The sequence below is a fragment of the Hemiscyllium ocellatum genome, chromosome 33 (assembly GCF_020745735.1).
Source record: "Hemiscyllium ocellatum isolate sHemOce1 chromosome 33, sHemOce1.pat.X.cur, whole genome shotgun sequence".
Lineage (NCBI taxonomy): Eukaryota > Metazoa > Chordata > Chondrichthyes > Orectolobiformes > Hemiscylliidae > Hemiscyllium > Hemiscyllium ocellatum.
In genome coordinates this window covers 8,692,218-8,704,429 of record NC_083433.1, presented here as the reverse complement: position 1 = coordinate 8,704,429, position 12,212 = coordinate 8,692,218, and the positions used below count along the sequence as shown (strand labels likewise).

Here is a 12,212-nt window from a genome sequence, read left to right as displayed (position 1 = left end):
ATGCTGTTTGAGGTCACTGTCGGGGGTAATGTCAAGGGAACTTTACCTTCAGTTTAAATGAGTAGAGGGAGATTTACACCATTTTTGACTGCAAATTCGATGATTTTATAACAAGTGCTATGAAGGTATAGGTGCATACTGTACCTTTAGGAGACTGGAAGCTGGCACGGACTTAGAGAGGCACAGAGTATGCTGAAAGAATTTAAAATGTAACATTTGACTGTGAAACCAATTGTGCAGCTGAGTTGCCGCGATACAAAACAAATTCAAATTTGGCCAATCAGTTTAAATGATGCGAGTAAAAAATGAAGTCTGCAGATGCTGGAGATCACAGCTGAAAATGTGTTGCTGGTTAAAGCACAGCAGGTTAGGCAGCATCTCAGGAATAGGGAAATTCATTCCTGATGAAGGGCTTATGCTCGAAACGTCGAATTCCCTATTCCTGAGATGCTGCCTAACCTGCTGTGCTTTAACCAGCAACACATTTTCAGTTTAAATGATGCCCCAAGATACCAAAAATCCAATCGAATTTGAATTTAGTATTTTGATGGGCATGAAACCAATGAAATGATCTGATGTTTTGGAATATAAAACTCAACATTTTGAACAGTATGGGGGAGAACTGCCAAGCGACCATCAAAAAGACTGCCAGCAGAACAGCTCTCTGAAAGGTATTTATCGATAAGACGTTTGTGCAGTGGAACACCAAAGTCGACCAAAAGGAAACCTACAGAGAATGCTCGATGTCTGAAGACTATACCTAGGTTTAAAATTGATTTTGCCATAAATTTAAGAGGGAATTTATCAGATCAGTATTGTAAAGTGGGAGCTGGAAATGGTTGTTTAATGTGCTCTTTTGGACTTCAAGAATAAAATGGTTAATTTTTGCTTTAAATAGAGAGCTCTGGGGATAGTCCTTTGCCCCTCACAATTTAACAGATTACAGTGTGAGGTGAGCTTCTCTGTGTGTCAGGTTTAAATTCGCAGAGGGGTTTACCCCCCGTGTCGTAACACAAGCGAGATGAAGAATATTTAAGCAGATGATTCGAACCTGACCCCAGGATTGACCATGATGATTTTGTTCTTTTTAGGCTCGGGTGAAGAACCACATTGTCAATCCCAGTGCGACCGAACTAATCCACTTCCTGTTCTCGCCCCTCGACACGGTAAGAAAGTGGCTTTCTACAATTCCTGCTTTGTGCCCCTCTGACTCACGCTCCCTCCTGCTGTTAGACATGGGGACAGCAGCATTGCCTCCCAGTTACACTAAGCCAAGAGGATCTTGGGAAAGTTTCCATGATAGCAGCACGGGGGTGGGGGGCATCAGCAACCCCGCCCCCTCTTATGACGCCAGCAATGAAGGGGGTTGTGGGAGGGTGAGGATGAGAGGGTGAGTAAGAGGTAGCCACTTTCCTGTGGCTCTGCATTCACCAGGCTGAGTGAGACAAGGAAGGATGAGTAGATTCCCTTCCCTGAAGGATACCTGTTTCACAATCACTCACAAGACCGCAAGAAACTACAAAGAGTTGTGAACCCAGCCCACACAAACCAGCCTCCCATCCACTGACTCCATCTATACTTCCCACTGCCTCGGGAAAGCATCCAACATAATTAAAGACCACCCCTCCCCACCCTGGTTATATCTCTTCCATCTGACAGAAGGCACAAACGTTTGAAAACATGTACCGTCAGATTCAAGAACAGCTTCTTCCCTGCTGTTGTCAGACTTAAGTATAGACCAGAGCTGAAAATGTGTTGCTGGAAAAGCGCAGCAGGTCAGGCAGCATCCAAGGAACAGGAGAGTCGATGTCTCAGGCATAAGCCCTTCTGCCTGAAACGTCGAATCTCCTGCTCCTTGGATGCTGCCTGACCTGCTGCGCTTTTCCAGCAACACATTTTCAGCTCTGATCTCCAGCATCTGCAGTCCTCACTTTCTCCTTAAGTATAGACCACTCCTACGTTAGAGTTGATCTTTCTCCACACCTTCTCTGCAGCTGTAACTCTATATTCTGCATCCTGTTCTATTACCCTGATGTTCTTATGTAAAGAGCTATCTGGGCCGACACGACACCAATTGTTAAAGTTCACTCAAGAATGCAACTCTTAAATGTACTCGGATTTGCATATGAAAGAACTGAAACCAACATGCCCATTCTAAAAGATGAGAAACCTAACAAACATACCGGTCTTGTTCAATATATAGTTTCAGTTACATCACACTGTAAACATTTGCTATGAATCCTGTGTCCTATGATCTAATACTCCACAACCACCTGATGAAGGAGCAGTGCCCAAAAGCTAGTGCTTCCAATTAAACCTGTTGGACTATAACCTGGTGTTGTGTGATTTTTAACTTTGTACACCCCAGTCCAACACCGGCATCTCCACATCAGTACTAATGTAAGGTATGATTTGTCTGCATAGCATGCAAAACAATACTTCTCACTGTACATCGGTACATGTGAGAATAATCAATCAAATACCATCCACTACTGACACCAGCTTTCAATTCTATACTTACTGCATTTAAACTCCATCTGAGCTGGATGGTGGGATTTGAACTCATGGCCCTTAGCATTTGACTGGGTTTTATGATTTCTAGTTCAGCAACATTACCACTATACCACTGTCTCTATCCTTATTCCTGATGAAGGGCTTTTGCCTGAAACATCGACTCTCCTGCTCCTCAGATGCTGCCTGACCTGCTGTGCTTTTCCAGTACCACACTCTCGACCCATGCTAAGCTGCCCACAGCGTTCAGGGATGTGTAGGTTAGGTGCATTAGTCAGGAGTAAATGTAGAGTAATGGATCTCCATGGGATACTCTTTGGAGGGTCAGTATGGACTTGTTGGGCTGAATGGCCTGTTTCCTCAGTGTACGGATTCTATGATGGTCTTACAGATGATGCATGTTGCTGTGAGTGTGCTCCATTGGTGGGAGGGTGTGAATGCTTACGATGCTGTTTGAGGTCACTGTCAGGGGAGACCTACCATCTTCAAGTTGGTACAGGGAGGACCCCTCCCTCTATTTATCTGAGCAAATTGTTGGTGAAATGGAGCCAAGGTTTTTGACCCTTCATCCCTTTCCTCCTGCACAGATGGTGCAAACAGTGGGTCAGCATGTCGCCAGATCGGTCACCACGCCATTCCTCACCAACGATGCCGTCCACTTCTTGAAGAACACGCTCAATCAGACAGAGATGGCGCAGTGGCAATCACTGGGAGACTACTGGACAAAACCCAGGTAGGAGCCATCCGCCAGAGTGCCCACATTCAACCAACGTTCCAGCTTCCCAAATGAAACAGGGATGTAGGGAAAGTTGAAGGTCACAGGAAGTGGAGATGTTCAAACCAGCTGGACTCGAAACGCCGACTCCATTTCTCTCTCCACAGACACTGTCCGACCTGTTGGGTTTCTCCAGCACTTGCCTGTTGTGCGTCTAACATCCTGGGATTGTTTTCTTGAGAGTGGGGCAGACACGGAAAGGTATTTTGAAGCGTGAAATGTTTTAAAGACAAAGACGTAGCAAACATTGTTTCGGATTTGGGCAGAGTCGAAACGTGTTCTTTGCTCGCAAAATGTAACTGTGGAAGGAACTAAGAGCTTACACTTGACAACAAAGTAAGTGTAAATGCAGTTCAGTTGCCTTCACTGCCAACCCAGCATGCGATATTCTGCACTGCCTCATTGCAATTCCTCATGCTGGCAATGTGAGTGACCTGTCCAAACAGCCTGAAGGCTTTTACAAGGGCTCTAATTCCTTGCTGTGTGATTGCTGAAGAGCCTTAGACAGTGATCTCACTCAAGCACTCTTCTCAAAACTCAGTGACCTCACTCCGGCATGTCTCTGAAGAGACTGTCCCATGCTTTAGTGCATTCCTCAACACATCCCCCTGGGCACTGGCCTACGGGCTGTCCCCAACAATGGTTTGAGGTAAACTCTTCGCTTTGGAGACCGTGTGGGTTTCAGACAGGGTTCTTCACTCAGTTGTTGGTCCTCCAACCGCCTCTGTCGTTGCTTCTCTAGTGTGAGTCTGCAGGGACAGCACGCAGAGTGTGTATCCCCGCATCGCAGAGCGACGATCTCTGCTTCCCGGAGTTGCTCTGGCTCAACCTCATCAAATAAAAACCACGATCTCACCTTCCGAATCGGAAGCAGGGATTGCAGAATGCACCTTGTGGGCAGGGGAATACAATGGCCAGGTGAGATTGTCACTGGACTATCGATCCAGCAAATCAGCTCATGCTCTGGGGACCTGTGTTCAAATCCAACCACAGCAAATAGGGCAATTAAAAAAAATGGAATTAAGGGTCTAATAATAAAACCAATCAGGTTCACTAACGTCCTTTAGGGATGGAATCTGCCATCTTTACCTGGCCTGGCCGACGTGTGACCCTCTACCCACAGCAATTTGGTTGACTCTTAGCTGCCCTCTGGGTAATTGGGGATGGGTAATAAATGCTGGGCCTGGCCAGAGATGCCCTCATTCCGAGAGTGAGTGAAGCAGAAAGGGGCTGAGACTCCAGCCACTGAGGAAAGAGTTGGCAAGGAGGACCCTTCTCACCACTGGCCATGTTCTCTCTCCCCCATCGGCAGCCTCAGTCGCGTCGAGCAGAATGCAGACTCTCCTGACTTCTGCAATAAATGGATCCCAAGATAGCAACAGCAGTAAGCCATTCAGCCCATCGAGTCTGCCCCTCTATCCAATGTGATCATGGCTGATCCAAAACTTCCATGTATTGTACCCATGTACAATAGCACTGCTATCTCACAGCGCCAGGGACCCAGGTTTGATTCCCGCCTTGGGTGACTGTCTGTGTGGAGATTGCACATTCTCCCCGTGTCTGTGTGGGTTTCCTCCCACAGTCCAGGGATGTGCAGATTGGGGTGGATTGGCTACGGTGGTACTGCTGTCTCACAGCGCCAGGGACTCAGGTTCAATCCCAGTCTCAGGTGACTGTCTGTGTGCAGTTTGCACTTTCTCCCTGTGTCTGCGTGGGTTTCCTCCCACAGTCCAAAGATGTGCAGGTCAAGTGAATTGGCCGTGCTAAACTGCCCACAGTGTTAGATGCATTAGCCAGAGATAAATTGTAGGGGAAAAGGTCTGGGCAGGTTACTCTTTGGAGGGTCAGTGTGGACTTGTTGGGTTGAAGGGCCTGTTTTCATACTGAAGGGAACCTAATCTAAGCTGCTCATAGTGTCCATAAGGGCCAGTCAGACCCCCTCAAGATGTTTTAATGTTAAAGGTGGATGTGAAGTGGTTATTCCGGGTGGGATGCAGCTGGTCAAACTACTCAGCTTTAAGCAAAACTGAATTGATTTAAACGCTATGGTTAAAACACAAACAAAAGAACACAGAATTTAGGATAACAACTGTTGGAGAACGTAGTAAAAACAATGACTGCAGATGCTGGAAACCAGATTCTGGATCAGTGGTGCTGGAAGAGCACAGCAGTTCAGGCAGCATCCAACGAGCAGCGAAATCGACGTTTTGGGCAAAAGCCCTTCATCAGGAATAAAGGCAGTGAGCCTGAAGCGTGGAGAGATAAGCTAGAGGAGGGTGGGGGTGGGGAGAGAGTAGCAGAGAGTACAATGGGTGAGCGGGGGAGGGGATGAAGGCGATAGGTCAGGGAGGAGAGGGTGGAGTGGATAGGTGGAAAAGGAGCTAGGCAGGTAGGACAAGTCCAGACAAGTCATGGGGACAGTGCTGAACTGGAAGTTTGAAACTAGGATGAGGTAGGAAAAGGGGAAATGAGGAAGCTGTTGAAGTCCACATTGATGCCCTGGGGTTGAAGTGTTCCGAGGCGGAAGATGAGGCGTTCTTCCTCCAGGCGTCTGGTGGTGAGGGAGCGGCGGCGAAGGAGGCCCAGGACCTCCATGTCCTCGGCAGAGTGGGAGGGGGAGTTGAAATGGTGGGCCACGGGGCAGTGTGGTTGATTGTGCGGGTGACTCGGAGATGTTCCCTAAAGTGCTCTGCTAGGAGGCGGCCAGTCTCCCCAATGTAGAGGAGATCGCATCGGGAGCAACAGATACAATAAATGATATTAGCGGATGTGCAGGTAAAACTTTGATGGATGTGGAAGACTCCTTTAGGGCCTTGGATAGAGGTGAGGGAGGAGGTGTAGGCACAGATTTTGCAGTTGGAGAACGTAACTGAGCCAATACAGTAACGATTACTAATTAATTGCTGCAATACAGTAACATCCCATAAACACAACACTTGACAAAAATGATAAATTCAAACACAGATTCTTACAGGCTGGAGGGAACAGCATCCAGAGAGAGATCTCGGAGAATGTCAAAGGAGTTCATTACTGAAGCTCGCATCTCCCAAAGACTCACACATTGTGTGTCTGCTAAACCAAACTAAAATAAAAACCTGAACTGAGAGAACTGGCCACTCCCCTTCCGTTATTAAACTAGACTCTTCTGCACCTCTGCCTTTAGGATTTCTCTTCAAAAAAACCAAGGACAAAATAACCTTAAAGTGACAGCGTTGTCACGCCAGGGATGTGCAGGCTTGGTAGGTTAGCCTAAGGAAATGCAGGTTATAGGGTGGGGGTCAGGGTCGGAATGGGATGCTCTTCAGAGGATTGATGTGACTCAAGGGGCCTTTTGGCTTTGCTTTCACACTGAAACCTATGAATAATCTTATCCCCATGACCCTGTGACCCAGAAATCTATCACCCTCGACCTTAAACATACTCAAAAAGTGAGCTCCCACAGCCCTCTGTGGCACAGAATTTCAAACACTCGAAGTAAAACATTTCTCCACATCTTGCTGCTAATTACCATCTTTCTTACGATTAATCGGATCCAAGTTCCCCAATACAGGAGAAATGTTTTATTCGCATCTACCCTATATATCCCTTCAAGTGTTTTGTCGGTTTTAGGGATATCAGACACAAGTTATTTCTGTAATAGTCTTGCTTATTTGTATTGTACATTTGGTGAGTCTAATGAGGAGGGATGATTGAGCTTATGATCAGATCGATACCTAGTTTTCTACGCATTAGCAACTGGATACATCTTCACAAAGCATGACTAACCCTGTTGAATCTTTAAAGGTTTCTCTCTATAAGTCTGTCTCTTATGTGACCCCCAACATCACAGTGAGAGGTCTTACTCACAATGTTCCAGACATTAATCTTACCAAATCCCGACACTGCAAGTTGTCTAATGTGCCATCACATGTGCCTGCCTCCTACCCAGTATCTCAGCAGTCTCTCTTTATATGTACTCCAGACACTCAATGAGTACCCTCTCTTGACCTTAGCCTCACAATTGGCATGATGATGGTAGATGGCCCAACACCCAGACCCCTCACCCACTGCCTTTATTGGTGGGGGGGAGGTCCCATTGTCTTTTAGCCACAGAAAATAATCAGACCTTTTCCCTTTTGTCCAGATTGGAATGGCCCACCGAACACTGGGGAGCGCCATACTATATCCAATTCCGATCAGGATGGCAGCCGGATGATCTGGATCCCAACGGAGCTCTGTGGGAAGATCCCGTGGAACTGCAACACAAACACGAGTTGCTGCGGATGCAGGTAGGTAAGCGCTTGGTAACCGAGTATGTACAGTGGAAGAAGGGCACTGCCCATGGCCAGAAGAACAGCAGGGTACTGGCAGAGGATGCAAGGAGAGAATGGGGGAGGGTAGGGGGGAGAGTGGGGATTCACAGACATCCTCCTTCTGGGAGTACTCCTAGGCCTGAGCCAGCTTCCCATCTGCAGTACCAGTTCAACCCTGGAGGTAGAATCTCTCTGCCCAGCTTCGCCCGTGCCCAAATGGTGCCACAGTAGCAGGCGGTAGACGGTGCCACTAGTCAGCGAATCGTACAGGATGGAAGATGCTCTTCAGCCTATTGAGTATATACTGCCACCTACTGGGGGAGGCACAGTGACTCAATGGTTAGCACTGCTGCCTCACAGGATCGGGTTCGACTCCAGCCTCGGGTGACATCTGTGTGCAGTTTGCACATTCTCCCCATGTTTGTGTGCGTTTCCTCCAGGTGCTCTGGTTTCCTCCCCACAGCCCAAAGATGTGCAGGTTAGGATGGATTGACCATGGAAAATTGCCCATAATGTTCAGGGATGTGTCGGTTAGGTGCATTAGTCAGGAGTAAATTGTACAGCAATGGGGTATGGGTATGGGTCTGGGTGGGATACTCTTCGGAGAGTTGGTGTGGACTTGTTGGGTCAAATGGCCTGTTTCCACACTGTAGGGATTCTAGGTACATCAGTCCCACTTTCCAACACTAGGCCCATAGCCTTGAATATGATGACACGTCAAGGGCCCATCCAAGTCCCCTTTTAAAGGTTGTGAGGTTTCCCACCTCAATGTCCATCCCCAGCAATACATTCCAGACCCCAGCCAACACCCTCTGGGTGAAAACGATTTTCCTGAAATCCCCCTCTGTACAACCTGCATGAACAAAGACAAACATCATTGAGTGATAAAGTGAATGCAAAAGCAATGGTTGTCAGGTGTCCTGGATTGGGCCTGTCCTTACTCAGGGTCACACTATGGGTCCCATGCCTCAAAGCGCACACGGACGCTGGGGAGAGTAGCCCTCCTTGCCCATGGTCGCTCTGGCCCTACAAAGGCTTTTACAGCCTCACCATTGGCAGCTGCCATTCCCTGGGCCTCTGCAATTCCTCCTCTAAGCTGTCTAGCTCAATCTCCTTCTTTGAGATCCTTCCCAAAACCGTCTTCTTTGGTCAGGTCTACTGAGGTCTATATGCTGCAGTGACCTGAAACAGAGAAACATAGGAAATAGGAACAGGGGTAGGCCATTCGGCCTTTCAAGCCTGCTCCGCCTCTCGATACGATCATGGCTGATCACCAAACTCCTGTTGAAAGGCTTCAGAAAACATTCACAGGAATGTTGCCAGGGTTGGAGGATTTGAGCTATAGGGAGAGACTGGACAGGCTGGGGCTGTTTTCCCTGGAGCGTCGGAGGCTGATGGGTGACCTTATAGAGGTTTGCAAAATCATGAGGGGCATGGATAGGGTAAATTGGCAAAGTCTTTTCCCTGGGATGGGGGAGTCCACAACTAGAGGGCATAGGTTTAGGGTGAGAGGGGAAAGATTTATAATAGACCTAAGAGACAACTTTTTGACAGAGAGTGGTACGAGATGCCAGAGGAAGTGGAGGAGGCTGATACAATTGCAACATTTAAAAGGACCTGGATTGGTGTATGAATAGGAAGGATTTAGACGAATATGGAAGCCGGGAGTGCGGTACTGGAAAAGCACAGCTGGTCAGGCACCATCCAAGGAGCAGGAAAATCGACGTTTCAGGCAAAAGCCCTTCATCAGGATTGAGGCTGGGAGCCTTGAGGGTGGAGAGATAATGGGAGGGGGTGGGGGCTAGCTGATAGTGCAGTAGGTGGATGGAGGTGGGGATAAAGGTGATAGGACAGAGAGGAGGATGGAGCAGATAGGTGGGAAGAAAGATGGACAGGTAGGACAGGTCATGAGGGTAGTGCTGAGCTGGAAGGTTGGAACTGGGATAAGGTGGGGGGGAGGGGAGATGAGGAAACTGGTGAAAAGGGATATGGGCTGGGTGCTGGCAGGTGGGACTAGATTGGGTTGGGATACCTGGTCGGCATGGACGAGTTGGACCGAAGGGTCTGAATCCATGCACGATGAACTCAGTCCTTGTGCCTACTTTCTCCCCACCCCCTTTGATCCCGTTAGCCCTAAGAACATCATCCACATTGATGCTTCTAATTTGCAACTGGGCGTGTAATGAATAAATTAATAAAGTATCTAATTAATTAATATTAAATGTAAGATGTTCTTCAGGTTGAAACCTATTCACTGGTTATTATGCACCAAGACTAAACCCCTCCTTTTTCGGGACTTTTTTACACTCCCCTTTTGAAACTCCCCATCATGAGTTCAAGTCCCACATCAGAGACTTGGATATCTAATATAACCTGAGACTCAGTGTCAGGAAGTGCTACACCATCTTTGAGATGGTTTATTAAAGTGAGGCATCATATTTCTCCTGAGGAGACTGTGTGTGATCACATGATATTGAGGAATATAATCAAGTCCTCACTAATCGCCTGGAGAGCATTCTACCCGGACCCAACCCCCGAGTATCCTACATTTCCCATGACTTGCACGTCCCTGGACGATTTCCCATGGCCAATTTATCCTAGCCTGCATATGCTGGATTGTGGAAGGGAACCGGAGCAAACCCAGGCAGACATGAGGGGAATGTGTAAACTCCACTCAGACAGTCGCCCAAGGCTGGGATTGAACCCACATCCCTGGCACTGTGAGGCAGCAGTGCTAACCACTGAGCCACCGTGCCACCCATTCATCTATAAAGGAATAATAGGATCCTTACAGTGTGGAAGTAGGCTATTCAGCCCATCAAGTCCACACCAACCCGATGAGAAGCATCCCACCCAGACTTACCCTATCCCTGCAATCATTAAAAGGGAAATGAAGAGCCTGTCCCTGGAATTTGACTTCATGGCTGAGTATGTAATTGTAGGGACTGGACCCAGGTGGACCTTGTTGACTATGAGATCCACGATTGGGTTATTACCCTGGACCAGTCAGGAAAGCCTTGGTGACCAATGTAACCAGGAGAGTTACTCGAGTATGTTCAGGGAGAAACAAATGCTTGGATGATGTTTTTGTACTGCTTGTGTTCTACAGGTATATATCAGGTTTTGAACATGTTTAGAAATTGTATCAATGAATGATATTACAGAATATATATGTATATAAAAGCATGAAATTAGAATCTCCTCAGGTGAGAAGAAAAATATAACTAGTAGATTAGAATCTCCTCAGTTGAGGACTGACTCTGAGCTGGCTGTGCACTGGTAAATAAAGGATGACCTAGTGATAGGAAAAATAGTATAACCAGGAGATAAGAATCTCCTCAGGTGAGAGAAAAACATAACTAGGAAGTTAGAATCTCCTCAGTTGAGGACTGGCTCCGAGCTGACTGGCCACTGTCAGTGTACTGTGCGCGAGTAAATAAGGAGTGACTGGGTGATGGAATCTCAGCATCTGTGCAGTTATTTCAGTGATTTTTCTGTATGCAAATTTGCTGCCACATTCCCTTCATAATAACTCGCCATTAAATCACTTTGAGATCTCTTGAGAAACACAATAGTTTGGAAATAAATAAAAGTTCTACTTTAGACATTAAAATTCACACAGAAATAAAGCTTTCCAGGGAATCTGTTGTACACATTACCCTGTTAGGTGTTTCTGAGGAACATCTGATGTAAATACAGAGGAAACTTGATTATCCGAATGTCAATTATCCGCATGTTGGATTATCCGAACAAGATCACAAGGTCTGGACGCTTGGCTAAACTTTGTTATCTGGCATTCGATTGTCCTAATAGAATACTCCTCGCTCATATTGTTTGGATAATCGAGGTTCGTCTGTACGAATTCCTTTCATCTTGAAAGAGCGATCATCATCATTTAGGGCTACAGTTCCAGTAATTCCCTACAGGTGGCAGGACTGAGAAACCAGAGGCTCTTCAGCTCCGCACTGCCACCAGCTGGGGCTCAGTGGTAGTGTATCTCAACGCGGTAAGCAACAAGTTCACACTGCACTGGGGTCAGAAATGTACTTTCCAGTAAAGGACCTGACCACATTTAACAGTTTCATTTTAATAATCGTCTGAAAGCTATTGACAGAACTGATCAGTGTGGTGCAAACTTAGCAGCTACAAAGGCGGATAATGTTGGCATTGTATCGCAGTCAAATTCACTGATATTTTAAAATTCTGAACAATTAGTGGTCGCTCTCACTCAACTCAAAAGGTGTCACGTGGTATCAAAGTACATTCGATCTTAGATGGTACTTAAGGCAAGAGTGTGTCACAATTCACTCAGGGAGACCCAGTTGCTGTGTTAACACAGGCTTTGACCCCTGCAAATTGTAGCCTGGAGTTACAAAGAGTGTTGATAGAAGACTACAATTCCTTTGCAGGAGTCTCACCTCAAGCATGGATACAGACCCTTCAGCCCAACTTGTCCATGCCAACGGGCTTTCCCAAACTAAACTGTTCCCATTTGTCTGCATATCCCTCCCAACCCTTCTAACCCACGCACCTGTCCAAATTCTTTTAAATGTATCTGCGTCTATAGCATCCTCTGGCAGCTCATTCTACCTACAAACCACCCTCTTTGTGAAAACGTTTGCCCCTCAGGTCAC

At 46.9% G+C, this 12,212-nt stretch overlaps 1 protein-coding gene across 2 annotated transcripts in view; it reads left to right on the top strand.

Annotated features, from left to right (window-relative positions):
- Positions 1 to 12,212, top strand: part of LOC132831264 (epidermal growth factor receptor kinase substrate 8-like protein 1) — a 109,623-nt gene that overhangs the window by 76,702 nt on the left and 20,709 nt on the right. For both annotated transcript variants that reach the window (XM_060849288.1, XM_060849289.1), the window contains 3 exons: positions 1,092 to 1,166; positions 3,099 to 3,244; positions 7,410 to 7,554. In XM_060849288.1, coding sequence (XP_060705271.1) covers positions 1,092 to 1,166; positions 3,099 to 3,244; positions 7,410 to 7,554 — 366 coding nt within the window. The remainder of the gene's footprint in view (positions 1 to 1,091; positions 1,167 to 3,098; positions 3,245 to 7,409; positions 7,555 to 12,212) is intronic.